At 41.1% G+C, this 22490-nt stretch overlaps 1 protein-coding gene across 39 annotated transcripts in view; it reads left to right on the top strand.

Annotated features, from left to right (window-relative positions):
* rims2a (regulating synaptic membrane exocytosis 2a) overlaps nucleotides 1–22490 on the top strand; it is a 172623-nt gene that overhangs the window by 137170 nt on the left and 12963 nt on the right. For 35 of the 39 annotated variants that reach the window (XM_034229151.1, XM_034229009.1, XM_034228994.1 and 32 more), the window contains 3 exons: nucleotides 4998–5098; nucleotides 7215–7381; nucleotides 15606–15850. The exons of 2 other annotated variants lie outside the window; for them this stretch is intronic. In XM_034229151.1, coding sequence (XP_034085042.1) covers nucleotides 4998–5098; nucleotides 7215–7381; nucleotides 15606–15850 — 513 coding nt within the window. Of the gene's footprint in view, nucleotides 1–3019; nucleotides 3053–4997; nucleotides 5099–7214; nucleotides 7382–15605; nucleotides 15851–22490 lie in introns of all 39 variants that reach the window. 2 more of the 39 variants (XM_034228932.1, XM_034228955.1) reach the window with 2 other exon arrangements.

Below are 22490 nucleotides of genomic sequence, written 5' to 3'. Positions count from 1 at the left end.
AGGTCTGATCAGAGTAGGACTTTTTTTTAGCTGTCACTGTTCGTCCTGTAAGATTGTTGTGTCACCCTTGTTGTGTCACCTAAAGTGAATAATAATCATTTCTGGATATCACAAGAAAAAGACTGAAGACAGGAGATTACATTACATTGCATTTAGCTGACGCTTTTATCCAGAGCGACTTACAATAAGTACATTCGACCAGGAAGACACAACCTTGAAGAAAACAGAATCATATAAGTACATCAGGTTTCATAGAGCCAAACATTTCAAGTGCTACTCAACTGGCTTTAGATAAGCCAGTCCTTTATTAGTATAAAAGTGCTCTGTTAGCAGTTCTTTGTTAGTAATTCTATCGCTCGAGGTGGAGTCGAAAGAGATGAGTTTTCAGTCTGCGCCGGAAGATGTGTAAGCTTTCTGCTGTCCTGATGTCAATGGGGAGCTCATTCCACCATTTTGGAGCCAGGATAGCAAACCCACGTGTTTTTGCTGATGGGTTTGATTGATTGATTGAAAAGTTTATTAACAGCTTGTATATTGGGTACAGTACAGTACAGCTCAAAACATACAATTGTTAAGGGGATGCAGACCAGAGAAAGACTTTCGTCTTGTTTACATCAGGGCCCCCCATTTCCAATTCATCATGTCATTTAAGACATATAAGACATATTTGACATACAGATGGCTTATTTACAATTTACATACAGGTGGTTTTTTACATACAGATTGCTTATTTACAATTTTCATTTTAGATTTCGTTCTAATACATCCTAACCGGACATTTAAGACATACCAAGTCTACAGATATACAGTTAGTAACAGAGTCTAAAATGCGAGTATATACATAGATGGGGGGGGGGGGAAGCTGTCCATTGAACGACAGGTTGAGATTTGTACCATTACCGGGGCCAGTTTTGCAATGCTCTCCCCCGAAGGTGCTCTTTAAGAGAGGGTTTGAAGGTAAGTATAGTTTTACTTTCCTTTACAGTTGTGGGAAGAGCGTTCCACCTTGATGTGGCATAATTGCGAAACGTGTATTCCCCCTTTTTTGTGCCAAATCTGGGTTTCACATGATTTGTGGAGCTCCCTCTGGTGTTATGATCATGGTATTCCTTGACCTTTGGGAAGAATTTTGACATGTACATGGGTACCATAGAGGTGTACTGGATCTTGTAGACCAGGCCCATTGCAAGTAGCTGTACTCTGTCGTCTATTCTAAGCCATCCTAGGTTGTCAAAGTGAGAGGTGAGGTGGGTTCTAGATGAAAGGTCAAGCAGTAGTCTGACCAGTTTATTTTGCGATGTTTGAAGTTTTATTTTTAGCGCCTTGAAGGTGCTATGGTACCATGACGTGCAAGCATAGTCATAGTACCCTTGAATGAGTGCTCCTGCCAGAGTTTTCAGGGTGTTTTTGTTTACCAGAGAGGAGATCCGGTATAGGAATCTAGTTCTTTGATTGACTTTTTTTATTACATTGGATGCCATTTTGTCACAGGAGAGGTTTGCCTCAAGAATAGATCCTAGGTATGGGAACTTGGGTCCTCTTCGCAGCGAGCTGTTTGGCTGATGCAGAGCGTAGTGCACGCGCTGGGGTGTACGGTTTAACCATGTCCTGGATGTAGGAAGGGCCAGATCCATTCGCAGCATGGTAAGCAAGTACCAGTGTCTTGAAGTGGATTCTAGCAGTTACCGGAAGCCAGTGAAGGGAGCGGAGGAGCGGAGTGGTGTGGGAAAAATGTGTTTAATTGCAAGAAAACCACAGTCATTAACTACAATGTCTTTACATGATCACAGATATTGTTTAATCTTACATTATTCCCATATTCTGTCTGGTTCTGGAAATCAAGAGGTGGCTTCATTTCATTTTGAAGATGTGGTCGACGACCAGCAGGGCCTGCTTAGAGAAATATATCAGGACATATGGTGTTAGTTGTTTTCTGTGAATGCGGAGCTTACATGTCACTAGCAACACATGTGTGTATCTGACAACCCTAAAATGGGTCGTAAATGATGCTTTATATTGGACATACTTTCGTTTAAAAAAATGGAATGACCTGTTTGAGTTCATTTGCCTTTCTTTTTCATATCCTGCAATGTCACTGATTCGCACAATGCCATGTCGGTGCTGGAACGATACGCAGTTACAGACGCTGCTGATTACCAACTCAAACGCACCACGTGAGGTCATGTGAAGCCATAAGGGGTTGCAAACACAGGGTCCCAGCATGCTGAGCAGAAGGGTGGAAGGACATGAATATGATGAGAGTGTGTAGTGTGATTGTGTGTTTGTGAAAGTGCACTCAGGTTACACTGGTACTTTTATCAATTTTCAGATTTTATGAAACACCTTGTTAGGTAGTCGGCTCTCTCTTTTGTGCGCTCGCTGCTCTGTGCTTCAGTTTGTGTTTTATTTTCCCTTTCCTTTATTTTCGTTATTTTTCCAGGCTATCTCCTCACAGTTGCCCCATGCAGGTTCAAGTGACATCCACTTCTCCTCTTACCCTCCTTTCCTCCCCCCTTCTCCCCGCCTATATCCTCAGAGGTCTCCAGCTTCTATCTGGGCGGATACATTAACATCTCTTTACTGTTTCAGCTCCTCTTCCCTTCAAAGCACAGAAACCTCACCTTCCCAACCTCCCCCCACTCTGATCTCTAATAACCAAACTCTTAGCCCCCGCCTCAGCCTCTCCTGGCCTCGCACCCTCTCGCTCTGTTGACTTCTCACTGTGCCCATGGTGGAGTTTGTTTGTTCTCTGTGTTCTCTATGATTTCCTGTGTGTGTTCTGTTCTCGTTGTTTTGTCATTGTCGTGTTGCATTGTTGTCGTGTTGTGTCCCTCCATCCTCTCCTCCTCACTCTGACCCTCCCAAACCTGGCTTACACTGTGACAACTGTGACGGCGTCGCCCTCCCTCCCTCCTTCCTCCCTCTTCTCCTCCGTCCCCCCACTTACCCTTCGTGCATCCTCTCACACCCATCTTCCTCTCCTCTGTCTGTGTCTGTCCATTCTGTGATGTGATCCCAGAAGACACGGACTCACCAGGTTGGACGAACTCAGGTCTGTCCCCTCTTCTTCTTCTTCAATCTTTCTTTTCTGCCTCCTCCTCTTCTTCTTCTCTCCTACTTTTATTCAATCTGTACCCCTTCTAGGCCTTGCCCTCCCCACCCACCTCCCCTCATCTCTTGTCCCGCTTTGCCTGCTTCATTAGTGCTCCTAATTGTTCTGCAAATGATGCTTCTTGCTTCTCTTGCCATATCTTTTTGTTTTGCTGCAGAGAGACTGTGTCTATCATATCCATGCTCATGCCACTGTGGTTTCGTTGACATGAGTCATTATCGTTTTCTAAAAAAAACGTGCCGTGTTTGTATAGCGGCAGAATTCTTCTTATTTGAACAACTCTCTCTGTGAACACACATTTTCATAATTCCCCTAAATAAATGTGTGTTTATAATTTACGAACAATTAACAACAACAGAAATAAATATGTTTTTATATCTGGTTATAATTCAGCACATTTTAGCTTCGACAGAACCAGGCTAGCATTTAGTGCTAAGCTCAGCGAAGTGTCTGCTGACTACATATTTACTATACTCACATTAGAGGTACCAATCTTCTCATTAAACTTTAGAAGTTAATAATGATCACATTCCTAAAACTGTTCTGTTAACTTTACATATTGCCCACTTACTCTCCCCTAATAATTGGAGGGCTGCTTATAGAAAGGCTTGCTGTACCAACACTATTCATCTGATCTGGCTTTAAAGACCCTCACATCACAGACACGCTGAACGCTGCAGCTCCACCCACATAGCCATTGTTTAATTCCAAATCCAATGAGCCTGAAGACCAAGTCAGCACACTTTGGAGCCACACATTAACCTTCAAATCAGCTAGACAACAATGGCTGAACCAAATGTTTGGTCCAGAGATGAGGCAAAGTAAATGCTGACATTACAAGCAGTTTCCTAAATGCCTCTTACATGAAATGACCCTTTCCCTGTCATGCTTAGACACCTCAACACATGGCAGGGTGTGGGCTGTGAGAGTTCCCAGGAGCAGGGTAGTAAACAATAAACCGAGAGAGATTCATTCTATTGAATTAAATGAACTTTGCCTTATTCATTTGTTCTCAGCTTGTATTGCTTTTCTTTGTCTGTGTGTGTATGTATTTGAAGCTTAAGGCATATTGTATGTGTGCATGGCACTTGTACATGTGCATTCATCTTCACGTTATCATTGTCATCAAATGACACAAAAGTAGAGAGCAATGAGAGAATGGAGAAGCAGGTACTGCAGGAGAGCCATCATCTGGTGGTGACATGAAGCACTCGCAGCAGAAAGTGTTTGTTGTCAGGTTTAGGTTAGTTCTTCTGATGCAGTGGTGTTATTACCTCAGCAGAACAAGGCTTCTGTATTGATTATAGTGGTGTTTTTACACTGTCAAATTGCGCTAGCAGCAATATTCAAAAACAAAGCACAGTGCATAAACTGAATTAATTTACAAAGCACTAACATGAGAAACAAACTGATTTTGCAACCTTTCAGTTTGAGCTATAAGGGATGTGTTTTCCAAATTCAATTTCTGTTAAAGCAAAATCCAGAATGTTATGTAAAATGTGTCCTAACAGTGGTCACACGCATCGCTGAAATCTGTCTTTTCCACATGTACAATCAGTGTCCAAGCTGTGAAGCAGGAATCAATACATTGTCCAAACTCATTATTCTTCAGTCAATTCAAAAGAATATTCCAGAAGGTTAAAATAACCTGGAATTGTTCTAAATGTAGCTTGTGTCTGTTGTGCCGTTCACCTTTACCAGTCAGTACTGTTTGTTTCTTTGTTAATACAGCCGACCATTCAGCTTAACCCCATTGGATCTGTCCTTGTCACAGCTCATGGCTCATAGCAGAAGCTTGTCTCTCACCATAACAGTACGTCCCCCCCATCAGGCCCTCCTCACTGCCTCAGCCCCCCCTCTCACAGCCCTCTGTCTCTGTGCTTAGGTATGGACATGGAGGAGAGGACCCGGCAGATGAAGCTGAAGATGAACAAGTACAAGCAGGGAGCGGGCTCCGACTCCAGACTGGAGCAGGATTACCACAAGGTAACCACACGCTCACAGACAGTAACACGAACCTACAGTGCACTGTTTGCATGGCTGCACTGTGCATAGGCCACATGGCACACTTTGCACACATGCACAACATCATTCTGCGCATGTGCATTAGTGTACCACAGACAAAGTCACACAAACAAAGCACAACAGGGTAGGGCTGCTCGATTATGGCAAAAATCATAATCTCGATTATTTGGGTCAATAATTGTAATTGCGATTATTAAATACGATTATTCATTTGATTTTGAAAACATCCATTTATTGGAGAAAAAAAAAAAGTGAACACTAAGTATAATTCAACTGAAAAACCCAAAAAAAAAAATATATATATAAAAAAGAAAGTAATAATAATAATCAAAAAATAATGGTTTTATTTTGATTACGTTGTTTTCGTAATCGTTGCAAGCCATAAACGTAATCGCGATTAAAATACGATTAATTGAGCAGCCCTACAACAGGGTTCAAAGGTCCACTCAATTAGTCCCACTTGTTTTTTAAAGTAACACAAGTAATCATATATTTGTTTTGCTTTTATTAAAATCAATATATCTGGAAAGCAGCATACCTTTCCATAAACAATGTCTTAGTCAATCTGAAAAGTTCCCATGTTTCCCAACATTTAAAAAAACAAAACATCAATCACCATAACACTGTATATATAGACTATAATAGTAGTTCATGTTTACATATTTAGATAATTGTAGTGTGCTGAGTAAATGGGACAACTCCTTTGGAAAGACACTTTTGTTGCAGAAATGTCATTATTCATAGCTTTGGCCGACACATGTAGATTCCTCTAAATATTAGTATCAAACTAAATGTGTATGTAAGTCTCAAAACAACCTGAAGAAGTTGAAGACCTGAGCCATTAAGCCTTTTGTTGTAAATTGTGAGTGTGGCAGTGAGTGAGTGCAGAGTGGAGTGTTTGCTACTCTGCTCTAGGAACTCCTGATGTTTAGAGAGCTCGGCCTGCAGTCTGCCCCGAGCCGCACAAGACAAACGCTCTCTGTCCAGCTCTCCTTTTAAGTCTTTGCTATTTCAACTATTGCATTTGGAGCAGCCGATGTGTTTGCTACGAGTCTATAAAAAGCCTATTATTAAAGTCTGTTGAACATTATCCTCTTTGGAAGTGAAAGTGACAAAACAATGCTCCCACTGTTATTAAACCAGACGTGTGAGTGCTTGCTCTTAAAATACAACACACTTACTGTAACGCTCAGTGCAGATTCTCTGGCAGAAAACATTCCATCAGAAATACACACAGGCTATTATATACACAATCCAGCTGAAACATTCTCTCAAGCCAGGGTGATACTAAGTTAAGTATCCTAGTTGAGCTTCCAAGGGAGTGAGAGTGTAATAGAAATATATAACTGGTTTCCACATTATACTGAATCATGCATTTCCACCAGTAATACCATACACACATATTTTCAGTTAAAGTAAAAGGACCTTTTGTGTATCAGATTATTGAATTATAATTACAGATTATGATTATTGTTAGCTTTATCCTTTTTATCTTTCTTATTGTTTACCTTTTTATCTGATATGTGTCTTTGCTGTAAGGCTTTACATTTCCCCGCTGAGGGATTCAAAACGATTTTTGATTTCTGATACAGATACATTCATATTATTTAACCTATACTGCTGATTTGAATTGAAATACCTCCATGCCTATGAGACACATTGTCTTATGTTGTGAACTCCTGCAAGATTCAACCTGCAGACTCCTACTTTCTGTCATCTTGGTTTATTGGCCTCTAATCTTTCAACAGTGACCTAATACACCTTATGTAACAGCATTTTCAATAATATTCATAATCTTTACTCTTCTGACAGTTGAACTCAAAGGTCTACTTTCTCCACCCCCCCCCTGCATCAGGACTAGCTAAAAAAGCTAAAGAAATGCTAACATTGTTTTCTTTGCGCTTAAAGGTCATACTCTGTCTTTGCATCTCACATTTAAACCCTTATCTCACAGTTTGAATAACCTTTTAAAAAAGTGCGCACACTCCCAATGATAGGCCCTGTGTCTGACCACGAGCAGCGAGTCAAGGCCCAGAAACTCTTTTTTGAAATAATGTTGTTCTCGACTTCTCCTCAGCGCTCAGGCAGAGATCCCCGGGGCTCAGATAACCTGTCGGCCAAGTCATCGGACAGCGATGTAAGCGACGTGTCCGCTGTGTCGAGAACCAGTAGTGCCTCTCGGTTCAGCAGCACGAGCTACATGTCTGTCCAATCCGAAAGGCCGCAAGGAAACCGCAAAATCCGGTAAGCCGTTGAACTTTCTTTACACTCATCAGCTGTTATCAGGAATGGACAAATCCCCCTCCACTGAGAACCTGTCTTTCTGTACATATTGCCAAGTCCACACGTTTTCAGCTTTGAAATCGTTTGCACCTGGTTGAAAGAGGAGAATGCACCGCCTAGCCCTGTGTGTCATTTTCTCACTGCAAGAGTTCAGGTTTGGCTCCGTTTAGATCAGATCTGGAACCAAATGGTGGAACTCTGCTCATTCAGGTTGTGGGGCAAAGTTGTCCATATCTGGCAACACACACTGAAAACATAAAACACATTGCATCTCTGTGTGTGTTGTCTCATATCAGCAGCAAAAAGCTAGTCATTTGCACGTTGCTTTCTGTCATTTCTGTTTGCTGTTACTTTGAATCAGTCTGCTTTCGATCGTGGCTGCTCTGTGTGTCTGCGTTTGTCTTTCTTTCTCTACTTGTTGACAATATTCATGCTTTGTTTGGTTTTTCTTTCTGCTTTGCATGTCCTGCTCTGTTGCTTCTGTCTCCGTCTTCAGCCAGTCTCGGGAGGGGGATGAGCAGTTAGGAGAAGTGAGGGAGGAGGAGGAGGCGGGCGGGGGAGGAGGAGGGGAAGGGAGAAGGGCCAGTACAGATGGGAAAGTGCAGGGGGGGAGGAAAGGGTCGGTGGGGAAGGTAGACACAGACAAGGAGCATCAGGAGGATTTGGTGGAGAAAGAAGAGGACTTGCGCCAGAGGAGTATCTCAGAGACTGACCTCAGGTAACACGTGGCAGCCTCTAACTTTGGACTCCCACTAACCATGATTCAGACCTGGAGATCCCCCTGCCTTCTGCACGTTCATACAACAGTGCACAAAGCAGAGTGTGGTGACCATCCTCCACCCTTCACTCTTGATAACTGTGGTCCTGCTTACCCTTACCAATACTAAAGGAGAGTAGTAGTACTGAGCTGACAACAGTTTGGTAAACCATGCAGCCTGTTCACACATAAATACGTATTTGTTATTAAATAGTAATTATGTTTTATAACTTGTTCTAGTGTTAGCATTACATGAACTTATGATTTATAGGAAATTGCTTGTAATCCACAGACCTTAATGTCAACAGATTACATGAATGCTTTTCTGTAACTTTGGTCAAAAGAGTGTTGCTGTTGACATTGGGGTCCATGGATAACAGCCAAGAGATTCCCTCTGAAGGGATATGCTGCTGTTACTTCTTTAACAGCACAATACAATACAGGGAAACGGAGGGCAATCAAAATTCCTATTTTGTTTGGGGTACATCAAAGGCCCATTCCAATAACAATGCTTTGATTTCTCTTATTGCAAAGAGTCTGTCTGATACCACATGGTTAGCTTTGCCTTCTGGAAGGAAATCATTCAGCTCAGAGATTTTAATGATGCATTTATATTATAACATGTGGCATGACAAAAGATGTCTTGATTGTAATGAATCTCACATACATGACTAAATACATGTATGGATATCTTCACATTTTAAGTTGATGCATGTGTGGTTCTCACATATTAAAACTATATTTAATGGAGCACTATTTTATTGTAGCCTCAAGAGAGTATGAGTGCAGTGCAAGTATCAAAAAGTATGTCAAGAGCAAAGTCACAAACAAATTGACTTGGAATCCCATAGTAGCATAACTGCTTAGCCAGCTAATAAGAAGTGTTCACGAGCAAATCACTTTCACAGCAGGATCCGATTTAGTGCTTCCGCCCACAGTAAGACTGCTCAGTGTCTGTTTGGACTTGAGAGAAAACACATTAAGATAAAAGCTACACACTCTTGTGGGATTAACACTGCACCAGTGTGCGCGCTCTGATTAAGAAAATGCATCCCACATGTGGAGGCCTAATGTAGCAGAAAGGTCCACTCAAGTGTGTTCAGACACTTCATAGAACACATATAGGAACAGTTTAAAGTTCAAATCCAGAGACAGTGTTATCTATTGAGGCTGCAGTCTGCATTGCTTTACTGTCTGTCAGTGCTGCTCAGTGCTGGGATGTGTGTCAGTGTTTTGTCTGTCTGCATTTTGTACATGCTCTCTGAATCCTACAGTGTCACACTGCACCTGCAACCTATCAACCCTACCCCCTCACCCCCACATTCCTCCTCGACCTGCCAAGGACACTTCTCTCTGTGTGTAACACCACAACCCTCATTCATAGACCGTCAGCCAACAACCGGCTCACTTTCAATCAGTCACTGGAAACTAAAATAAATGTGATTAAAATAACGGCATGGCAGAGAATCTCTGAAGAAATATTGAAATGAAGTTACACAATTCCTATTTCAAACGATATGTTCCTTCTCTGCTGAAAGTGAGCTGGATTGGTTGGCTTTTAACATGCTGAGAACTCTTATATGTGTGATCTACCCTAATTCCTTCATGACAGCTACAGTATAAATCTATAACATACTGACTTCTTCAAATAGCTCCAAATAAATCAAATGATCAATAATAATCATTGAAGGTATTTAGACAGAAAGTTGAGCTTAATTACTTGACCAAATAATAATGTCTGTAAACAGTTGGAACAGTGAAACGTGGTTGCTAAGCAGCAGTATTTCAAAAGTTTGGATCACGCATTTCCCTTCAGATATCAATACACAGTTATTAAAGCAATTACAGCAATCACTGTGATGGACACAGACGAGCAAGATCATTGCACAAGAATACATATAATATGCACTCTTATTATTATTATACGCTCAGTGATTCTCCAACTCTACAGCCCATTCAACCTTAAAAAGGAAATATAAAACAGTTCAATAAATGAATCCCTCTCTTTAATGAAACATTGTGTCCAATATGAATGAGATTAGAGCTGAAACAACTCATTCATTCAACTATTTGAATTATTAATGCATCATTTAGTAATACATGTAGTTCTCTTTGGGTTTTAGACTGTTGGTTGAACCAAAATTACTTTAGGCCTCAGTCAATTCTAATGCCCATCATAGATCCAACAACAAATCAATTGCTCGAGAAAATAATGAACAAACTAATATACAATCAAATAAATGTTGCCCCAGCCGTTACCAAGGTGTTCAAGTCCAAATGGTTTCAGCGATCTGTTGGACTTTTAAACAGAATGCTAGAACTGGCCGGATAAAAAACACAATGAAACTGTAATTACAAAGTAATGACCACCTTATACAAGTGTCAAAGCCACAGATCTCAGGATCCCTGAGCTAGACAACATATAGATTGTTGTATATACGTCATAAGCTTGAACAGTATGATCTGTCTGTATGTTCTGAGATAACAAAAGGGACTTTTATTGTCCATGTACTGTTATGTAAGCTCTGCCAGTGATGACATTCACATCAGCCTGTACAATGAACTTAAACAGTTGACATAGCCTTATTATAAGAGCCTGTAAATACTGAAAGCAATCAATACTGTGTAGGAGTCAGGAAGTTGCTGTGCAAAGGATAAGATGCAACCTGCCTCCAGTGATAAAAGGTTCATTCAGCGCTGCGCTTATCTCTGCGAGAAAGCAACGGAGTGAAGTGATTCGGCAGAAACGTCGCTACTAGCTGCATTTGCTTATGACTCATCTTCTATGTATTGAGGTCACAGTGTAAATATGCATCTGCTGCACATTAAACAGGCCTGTTCACATAGGAAGTGTGCGAACACAATGATAGCCACATGAGCGCTCTCACAGCTCAGAGAGCCACACGCTCTGAGCGGACGCTGTGTCCAGCCGTCCACAGGATGTAAGGAGCTTTCCATCAGCACTTTTAAATCCCACATCACCTCTACTCCTCCATGTCTCTTTCATCACATACTGTTGCCTGGGTAATGGCTCATTCATGCGAGGGAGAGTAAAGACTGGTGCTTTGAAGGACAAGGGCTGATCACCTCCACAAAGCAGGAGCCCCACCTCATTCAATACCAGCCTGTCTATTGAGAGGCCTGTCTCTGATGATAACTTCACCGTGAGCTTTAATTAATCACTTCAGTCCCTGACAAAAATACCTTCAGAATTGTGTTGACAGGCATGAATGCATGCTAATGCTGTGGTCTGGGCACAGTTGCCATGGTAACATGTTTTTCTGCCTCACCTGATGAAGAAGCAGTGATGTCTTCTGTGAAAGGCGAACGAGATGAGGGTACATGTCTGAGAGGATAGGAAGCACCTCGCATGACTTCACATTTACATACAGCGCTTTTGAAGCAGCCATAAAAACAGCATCAGTTTGTTCCTTGTTGGGTAATAAAAAGGGCCGGCTAAGAGGTTCATTAAAGCATAGAACTGCATTTTGTTTGGCAGTCATATGTTGAGGTTAACAGGACTATTTCTCACATGTAAACATCATTTCAATTACAATACTTTAGGGCTAGTCAAAAAGAGAATATTGCGCCTATCACAATGTTCAAGTACCAGCAACTGAACTGAGTTAAAGCAATATTTACATCATACTAACTAGACCATGCTTGATGGGAAATGTCTAAGGCTCAACCAGAACAAGAACATATTGTACCTGAAATGCTGTACCTTGTTTTAAGTCAAAAACACATTTACCTCAAAGGTTGCCTCACACCAATCCCTACTAATGGGCTTAAATCAAATCAAGTTTTATTTATATAGCACATTTTTAAAACGATTTTTGGTCGAGCCAATACGAGTACATGCAATAAAAACACTTTACTACAATAGCAAACAGAAAACAACAAAATAAAAAATCACACACAGGGAAATGTCAGGAGTCGTGCTCCGCTCTGAAGGCCAGAGAGAAGAAGTGAGTCTTAAGTGTAGGTTTAAAAACCCCTAGGGTCTGGGCCGACCTCACATGGAGGGGCAGAGTGTTCCAGAGCCTAGGGCCAGCTGCTGCGAAGGCACATTTTGCCCAAATAAAATACTGTTATACAATATAATATACTAAATATAAATACCTGTAATCAAGTATTACAAGTACTTGACTATACTAGTACTAGTATATTGTGATATATATTGATATTAAGATATGGAAGGACCATTATCTGGATAGAAGACTAAAGGTAACATGGCACCAACACTTTTACACGCAAACATATGCGTCCTGGTTTTCCTTAGGAACATCTTGGCCTAGATGAGAATGCATGGCGAGCGATCTGCATGATGAGGAGGACACTGTGTTCTTTGAGCTGAGGTTGAAAATCCCTGTAGAGTCTCAGTTTTCCAAACAGGCACATGTATACATAGAGACTCTGCCAAGCCCTGTCCTGAGGGAGGGGATACAGTAATTAGAGGAGGTGTAAGAGGAACACTGAGGAGATGCTGGTACATTTATGTTCATCGTACATTTAAGTGACAGCTCATTCACAAGCCATAGTCCGTTTGCACTATGCCCGAGGGAGACCAACTATTATTTGTTGCTTTATTTGTCATCTAGATTACCATCAAATTGACATTTATTAGCTGTTTAAAAAAACATTACAGCTGTCCCAACACTTTTCAAATGAATGTGCGACTTCAATTACAGTGCACATGTGTATGATTCAAAAACACTATAATACATCTACTGTTGATAGTATAATTCATCCATAGCCGAAAACAGTATTGTGCTGTTTAAATCTATATTAAAATCAGAAGTGGTTTCAGTCAATTCAACATTTTTAACAGGCCTTAAAATAAACCGGCTGATCATGTAACGGTGATCCCCAAATGTTTCATATTTTAGAAAATGTGTGCTGCAAACTAAATGTATTTGTAAGGTATTGAACAATCTCTGTGCTTATCCATATTAAACTCAGCGGGCAGTAATCTGCCGAGGACACGATGGCCCTGTCCTCCTGACCTTGCCGCTGTGCTTTGATTCGATGCAATAGGAGAGGCAGAATGGTCGCCCTGTGTCCACCACAGGAAATGCAGCCTCACTGTGATGACAGTGAAAGAGCATATTTTAGAATGTCACATGCACCTTGCGACCTGTGGTGTCGTCTGGAGTCGAGGCGCTTGAAGTGTGCTTCAAAGCTCCCCCGCTGCATTAACTGATCAAAGGCACTAATCCTCCCAATAAGCATTCAATATTTATGTATTAAAGTACAGACTGAGCCATAACAGAACCCTTTGGCATTTGAACTGGCATAAACAAAGGGCTTCATACTTCAGGCTGAGGCTCACAGCTGTCTTATAACACCGGCAGCTGAAGACCAAAACACTGTAGTACATATAAACATCCAACACATGGTGTTTAGGACAGGAGTTTCCTTAGAAATCAAAGGTGGCAGTGCACAATGTTCTTGTCACCAGTGAAAACATCAACAACTTGTACACTCGTGAAATATATGGTTGCAAATATTTTTGTATTATTTAACTGCCTGAGAACATGAGCTGCTCTGTCTCTCTTGCAGCATAGAGCTTCGAAACACAGCAGCCAGACCACGAATGGTAGATTTATACGTGCTTCGTGCTAAACCTCCATCTAACTTTAACATTTCAATTAAAAGCATCACTAACCTTCAATGTCAAGGTAATGTGATTTCCCTGCCTGCACTTGAAACCCTATTACAATGCCAGACATAATCTTTATTAAATACTAATCATTTTCGTAATTCTAATACAATGGAGTGGAACACTAATGTCTAATGTATGAAAGGGCAGAATCTGAAGGAGCTAATTGAAGTAATTGATGGAGTCCGCATTGATTCCTTTCCCATTTTAGTCAGCATGCCTCTCCACGAGTTGTCTTTATAAGACCGTCACATGGTGGAGGTCAGACACTTTAATTAATGAATAGTAGCCTGAGGGCGCTACACGTAACTCATCCCATTAACAATGCAGAGCCTATGATACAGAATGTAATTTGTCTCTAAAAGATAACTAGAGCTAAAATAAGACCCTCATTTGGACACTGTCCTATTTCCCTTCAAAGAGGGAGAGCTGGAGGACAATGTTGAAGACAGAACACTTTTCTTTAAAGTACGTCATGACTGGTGCAGAGAAGTGGCCTTCTATCTGTTTATGAAGAAAAGCAAGAAATCCTTAAAGTGTATTCTAGGTTGAATGTAGATGAACCAATACTGAACACAACACATAGAAACTAAGTCATCCTAATGCTTGAGAATCGTTAGTACATTTCATGTGAACTATTTCAATTGAAATGAATGGTTTCTATGTAAATTGGTCAGACTTTTCAAAAATGTAATTGGACATAACAAAACAGGTCCACATTGAAGACACAACCTACACATATTTAAAGGTAGTGGAGGTTTTGAAAGCTAGTAGTGATTTGGAGCAAAGTTGCAACACATGGGTCCTTTGTTCTTGTGCATCATGTACATACAAGGGAAGTAGATGAAGACTGAGCAAGAGAACATGGATGTTGGAATTGTAGCTCAAAAATCATATAGACATTTTTTAGCAAGGAAGAATGTACATTCAACAAAACTCCAAACTAGGACGGAGTGGAAACAATGCAACTAGGTGTTCTAAAAATCTCAATACAGTACTCGACAAGTATTTATCCTGGAGTTCAACATTGTATCCCACAAATAGTCTGAACTTTTTTGCAAACTTGAACTCTTTTAAAATGTTTAGAAAATGTAATTTAAAAGTAAACAACACTCACTCAACTGAAATCTTGCTCGTGGTGCACAACAAAGTAAGTCCTGAATCAAAGGGTATCCGGAGAGCGCCAAAGCTATATCGCAAAAATGTTTGAAGTGAAACTTAATTTGTGTATGTGATTCGAATACACTACGGATTTTCAAATGGCTTCTGCCATGGCCTCTGCTGCACCCTTTCACTACGTTTCATACAAAAAGGGCGCCTGTAGTTTTCCTGGAATCCTGTTGACGAACCGAACCAAAAATATAATCCTTAGTGGAGGTGAAAATGTTGTACTAGAATAATACTGCTGCAAATATCCAGAGCTAACAGACAAACAATAACGAGCTTCAAGACCACGCACAAAAATAACAAAGCTATTAAGTTGAGTATGTTATAAGGAACAATCTCTTACAATATTCAGCCATGCACTTTAAACCCTCAGCTATACTGTAAGTCATGAACTCCTGAACCTGAACTCTGTCCTTCTCTCCTTTTCACCCCACGCCTTCTCATCTCCTGTCCTCTCTCCTTTCCTTTCCTTTCCTCTCCTCCTGTTTCCTCCTCCATCATCTCTCCTTTCACATCCTCTCCTCTTGCCCTGTCCTTTCTCTCTGTCCTCACCTGCTGACCCCCCCCTTCCCCCCCCTGTCAATGGCGCTGGCTGACAGTGACTTTGCATCCAAAATGAAAAACAGGCAGATGGGCTCGACGGGCGCGGTCAACATGACCAAGAGCACAAGCCTTAGCGGCGACATGTGTAACCTGGAGAAGACGGACGGCAGCCAGTCGGACACGGCGGTGGGCACGGTAGGCACCGACGAGAAGAAGAGGCGCTCCAGCATTGGTGCCAAAATGCAGGCCATGGTCGGCATGTCGCGCAAGAGCCGGAGCACCTCTCAGCTCAGCCAAACAGGTAGGACATGTTCCACAGCCATGTTCTCTGTGTGTTCATATGTTCTGTCCGTGTGCGTTTTTTGTTATATGTGCTGAATATCGGGCTCTAATACTATTGCTCTCTCTTCCTTTTCCCCGCTTTATTCCCTTTCAGGAGATGGAGATGGCAGCATGTATATTCTCATTCAACATTCTCTTTTTCTTCTAGGTAACAACTCTCCTGGAAATGTGTCTCTCTGTCTTTTTCCCTCCCTCTTTTCTCTTCCTTATTCCTTTACTGCAGTTGTGTTTATTTGCTGCATAACGCTGATTATTTATTGTGCTTTGGCAATATTATATACTACATTTCTTTGTGGCTGATCACATTTTGTCACCTTACTCATGTTTTGAAGCTCTCTGAATGATTTGTACATGTAAAACACTTCCTCAAACTGTGGCCATGTGCACTTGTTTGTATATGTTTCCTTGAGTGCATGTGAGAGTGTGTGGGATTGTGTTGTTGCTGAATGCCACAATATGCAATTACTTTTAATACATTTTCAATGTCCATTTGAGAGGGTCTGAGCTGTGTGGGCATATGCTACAGTAGCTAGACAATGTGAAGAACGTGCATGTGGCAATGTCTCTGTTCATGAGGTCAGTCGATTGGTCCACTTCAACTCAGCCGCAGCTCTCTGGCGCTTCATCAACTCGTTTATTCAGCCTTGAAGTGGTCACTTGTCATTTCTACAGATCTGCACTCTCTGGCTAGACAGAGTTTCAGAGCAATGGGGAGATGATGGACACACGTATGGTGAGGTATCATAAGGTGAGCCAGAGTGTGATATTTCCAGGTGAGCACTCCGCCACTGGGCTGCTGCCTTAACTCAGCGGGTTAGTTATTTGGAATGGTTTCTCATAACATCTACAGCAGCTTTTTGTGGCATTTACGTATGGTTCACTCAGTTATGGAAGACAGAGTGAGATCGCTCCTGTTCATTGACTGCATTGTGCAGCAGTTTTTGTGTTGTTGACTACTAATGATGCTCATGTTGCTGAATAAGATAACTCTTCTTCTGGAGTCTATTTTTGGGAACAACTCACATTCGTTCAGATTTTTATGTTAAGATACACATTTTGAGTTTCACAGGAACAAAGTTACACACACGCACACACTCCTTCCCCATGCAGGCAGACGCAGCACGAACTGAGTATCCTGGAGTTATTAATATTTCACTCTGAGTGCATCAGATGGAGTTTGTGAGAGCGTGCAATGCATACATCTGCCTTTCTATATCTGTGTTTGGTTCTGCACCAGCACAAACACTGCCAAGCTGCCTTTTGCCCTACTCCGCTGTGTGTTCTCCTGAGAGGCTCATCTCCCGCTTGATGGGCGATTTTAAGAGACTGCTCGACTTTTTGTGTGCACTGCCAAGTGCCGTGGGTGGGGGGGGCAGATCAGCCAAGCCGCACTACTCTGGCTCTGACAGAAAACAGGTTTGTCAGATGAAATGTATGTGCTCCCAGGTGGCCGGCCTGCAGGAGTGTGTACACAGTTTGCAGCTCTAGTCCTCGGTAAAGATACTTGATTTTTCAGGAAATACAAATGTGTCGTATCGTTATGTCAGAATAATGTTTGGAGTATATAACAGTCACAACTGAATATGCTTTTCTGGAATAACGACTCACTTTGTGCGTACATCCACAATTGAGGACTTGAGACTGGGTGCAAGTGGGCAGTACAGACCACAAGAGAGAGTAGATTTGACTTGTCCTCACACCTGTGGATTCAGCGTAACAGGTAACAGCATTTGATAACAACCTAGTCGTTTTGGATGCTGAATGGAGACTCTACCAGATTCATGATTGAGTTCATGTGGCTTTAATCATACAAACACAAACACACTGCTTAATGAGGCACAGCACAGTAACACACATTAGGCGCTTTCACACCAAGTACTTTCCCCAGGAATAGTTCCCGGAACTTAGTTCCCCGTAAATCTTTAGTTCCGGAACTATCTAGTAAATCGCGTTCACACCGGAATAAATCCCCGACGGAGGATTACGCAAATGAAGCCGCTGACGTCACTTCTTCTGCTTTGGGTTTACTGGCAGGCTGCAAACGGGGGCGTGGTTTGCAATTCGCCCAGCCAATCAGAAGTTGGAACCTTTTCCTCCCCAGGAAAGTACCACCTCTTTAGCAGGGACTAAAAAGTGGTGAAAAGGTTCGCAAAAAAAAAGTTCTAGTTCCAGATCTTTTTGGTGTGAACGCAAAATCCCAGGAACTATCGGAACTATTCCTGGGAAAAGTACTCCGGTGTGAAAGCGCCTATTGTCTAAACCAGGGGTGTCAAACTCAAATACACAGTGGGCCACAATTAAAAAAAATGGGTACTAGTGGAGGGCCGGACTGGTTCAATGTTTATTGCAAAACGTATTGAAATGAACTTATTGCACATATTAAACCTGGGACTAACAAAGAAAAAAATTATTGCATATAAAAAACAACATTAAACATGAAATAATCAGTTACATTCATTTATTATGGCTCTATCTGCAGCTTTTCCAGAGTCATTTCTTATGATTACATTTTCCCACAGGCCAACAACAGCTTCAAAAAAACTATTTCCCTCAAAGAAAAAACAAAACATGCCCTGCTGTCGTGAGAGAAAAAGTGCAGAAGGAAACATTGAAACTCAGTGTGCTGCTCTGTGATGCACACTAAACCAGATACTTAGCATCTCATCTCGGGTGCAAGTTCATCAATGTTTGAGCTCAGGCTCTGAGCTGAGGAAACCCTCAGGATTGAGTGAAGGTGTGCGTGCAATATACCGGCGGGCCAGATCTAATAGTAATTAGAAATTATCCTGCGGGCCGAAATTAAATCCACCAAGAGCCTGATTTGGCCCCCGGGCCTTGAGTTTGACACATGTGGTCTAAACAAAGCAACTGTCCTATTGTTTTAACCTTGATCCCAATCATTCATTTAATACTGAGTATCTGCAAATAACAAGTCATGATCCGATACTTGTATCTGCTCAGATTAAAATGCTGCACAGCATACACTTCAGTTCAGAAAAGTATTTTTTGTCTGCCTGTTCTTTAAAGTTTTCAGTTTTTTAAGAAAATGATAGCAAAGACAAAAGAAAAAAAGGATCATAGACAGGGATTGTTCTTTTGGAACAACCCTGTCTATGATCCTTTTGTCTTAAGCCTTAATTGCCTAATTACCTGGATTTTCGTTGAGTTGTGCATATTTTTGCGTGAATTACAAAAATGACTTTTGTTTACTTTTTGCTGCAGACTTTTGTTGCACGTGGCGTGGTGTGTGCACATACATGTTCTAAATAACAAATGTAATAGTTTCATACCGCAATTTAGTATAATTTATGGTGTAGGCAGAGGAGAAAATACAGCCAGTCAAGCTTGTTCAATAGCGGATCAATTAAACAAATACTTTGATTGGCCATCCCTAACATCTGTAAAATAAATTGTTAACTTTTTTAATCACTAATAAATGAGGTTATTTTTATGAAGAAATATAATTATAAAAAATGCGGTTGCTGACCAACAGAAACGCCTCAGTGTCACAATTTTCTGAAAATTAATTTGGGGAAAAAACAAGCCTGTGCATGTGCTTGTTTAAGCGCTTTATTGATCAAACACTGGTCATCATATGCAAGCTGAAACATCAATTTCATTTATTACGCTCAATTGTCCCACCCACCAGTCAGCAGTCTCTGCTCCCTGCTACAATAATGTTTAGGCTCCATAGAGAGAGGCTTTATTCCCAAAACACCCCCAGCCCAGCCGAGTCAGCTGAAACCAGACAATCACAATCAAATCCTGCAGCTTATTGAAAACACATCTCCATGCATTAATCCGTGCATTCTTCTGCTTTTACATTGGCATCTCAATAATCAGCATGCTTGCTCTGTCTATAAACGCCGGTGCTTTTACTATCTATGCTACTTATGCAAAATGGAGAGATTGTCATAAAATGGTATGCTGATACAGATGTTGTCAGCATTTTACAGTATTGACCCGCAGCTCACATTTATCAGTTCACTTATTGGCTGTGCCGTGGTGCATTCTTATGTCTGCTTAAAACTGCCTTCTTTTTAAACATATCAGCATTTTACACAAACACACACATCTCTTTTGAATGTTTTAACAAACTGTAAACAACATGTATTATGAACTGCATGTATGCTCTCTATAGTTTTTGAAATATGTATCACATGGCGTGCATGGGGTGATCTTCTCTGCTTTTACATAGAACATGTCGTCATGGATAATGAATAGGTAGGCTGTGTCTCTTATACAACACTGCGGATATATTTGTTCTTCTACCATCTTTTCACACAGCTGGAAGCATTCTACCTGATATTACATTTCGCTTTCCCCATATTAAGTTGTCCCAGAATATTAGAAAACAATGCAGAAAGAAATAGAAATTGGGCCTTGACAGCTGTGATATAGAAATAAGAAAAAGATGGAATCAGTGTTAGGGTTAGAGTATGTGGTAGAATACATTAGCAGTAGCATCTAGCTTCCTCTCCCTTGGGTGCAGCCTTGAGCATGAACATGATTCTTCTTACGCCCTACTTTTCTCTACCTGACCCTGAAAGAAGCTCATCATTTGAAACAAATGTGTCACTCACATGCATTTCACTCCATTGATTTTATAAATAGATATTTGAGTTATTTGTAATAATGGTGTTCCATGGTACCATAGCATTTGCTCTCTGCAACCTGGTAAATCACTGACCTACTTTTGCTTCTGAGAAATGATGAGGATTGATCAGATTGATTGAAGCTTCAATGCACTACCTGACACCTCGATCACACTGCTAGGAAGCTGTTAGTGATGGATACATGTCCTGTACATGTATGTGAGCGTGTATGCTTCTATTCCTTAAAAAAGATTATTACACAAAATGTCTGTATTTCAACTTTAATGTCAATCTTTCAGTTTGTGTGTACAGACAGAGAGATCGAAATGACGTTTCCAACAATCCCGCCTAAAAAATACAATTATACAATATACAGATATATGTATAAATATATGTATAAAATATGTACATATATCTTACCCCATGTTAACTAAAGGTATTTAGAAAAGTATATTTGTTCTGCATGCCTCCACCAATTACACATGCATTTTCAAAACGTATACAGGACAAGATTTATTTTCCGAGTTTGAAAACAGATGTGATCGTGTTGGCGTTGTGCAATGCGGACCCCACTGACTTGAATTTCTCAACTATTTTCCCTTTTTTTATATCACTATGGAGTCATGCCAGGAAATAATGTATTTATTCAAGTTTTCAACAAACATCAACAAGCACTCCGGTCCCGGCTGTGCTCATCACTTTTTAGTGCCAGGTTTCTGTTGGTTTTGAGCTTCTTGCAGCATTTTGTTATACAATGCTTTTAGTAAACGCTGCACATGTTTCTTTGGTGAAAGTGTTCTAAACGCTGCAGATGTGTTGTCAAGTTCTTGAAGACGTTTCGTTTTTTGCACGTGTTTTTAGCAAAAAAAATATTTGCATTATTTTTGAAAGTGCAGCGCATTTCTCCTAATGGAAGTGTGTGGGCGCGTTTCCTCTGTCGGCCACGTAATGACTTGCTACACAACTGATCATTTTGTGGGTATGGGGTTAGTTCATACAGGTCTGAATCCAGGTTCCCTTTATTGATGAATGTATAACTTTACTAACTTTACTTTACTGTATGTATGCCACCAACAGTAACTTACTGAGCCTAGAGTTGCTATATGTATACAGAACAACGCATTGGCTGCCCCCCCCCCTCTCCCCTTTCACCTACACCAGATACTGACGTAGTTCTGGACCTCCTCGGTCCCCTGACAGACTCTTTTGAATGTGGGGAAATAGCTGAACTTTGAGCTTCAGCCGAGGTAATTTATCTTCCGAGTTGAGCTGGGTGCCTGTATCAGCAGCTCCTCCGCTAGCTGAGGCGGCTAATTAATCTCCTCGGGGGGCCGCAGCAGACATGCTGCTCTCAGGATGATGCATGAGAGGAGCACAGCAGCACAGGTACTACGAGGGCCCCGCCACTTATCCACATCTCTCTTTATACATAGCTTAGTCCCTCATAACTGACATTTGAAACATACCATCATTATATCCCTTCTCTCTCTCTCTCCTTCATTTACCCCATTAGTGCTTTTTCTCTGTCTTTCTTTACAACAATTACATAGCTACAATGATATCATCCTAAATTCTCAGATGAGCCGCACTGACCTTAATATGTGAATACACTTTAGGAACAGAGCTTTTGTACCTTTCAAATTCTATTAACAAAGCCACTGCTATATAACCATATTACATCACAGCAATACGACCTGTACTGTACAACTGCACACAGACCTCTTGATAATAGTCTCCACATGTAGTGATTGGAAGGATCTTATATTGTGGTGTTGACATCCGTGCTCTTTGAGACAACCTGCACAAGGTTGATAGGTGGACGCCCTCTTTTAAATGTGTTTTTCCACTGCAGCAGTTTTTTTTAATGAGTTGTTGCATCCCACAATTATATTATCATAATATCTGTGACACTGCAGACTGGCATTTTCTTGTTATATCCTGGGCCATCTGCCATCTCTGTTCAGCTGTCTGGGTTTTCTGGTTATTATACAACAAGACTGCCAC

This window comes from Gymnodraco acuticeps, unplaced genomic scaffold (assembly GCF_902827175.1).
Source record: "Gymnodraco acuticeps unplaced genomic scaffold, fGymAcu1.1, whole genome shotgun sequence".
NCBI classification, from domain to species: domain Eukaryota; kingdom Metazoa; phylum Chordata; class Actinopteri; order Perciformes; family Bathydraconidae; genus Gymnodraco; species Gymnodraco acuticeps.
This window is presented reverse-complemented; position numbering and strand designations above follow the sequence as displayed.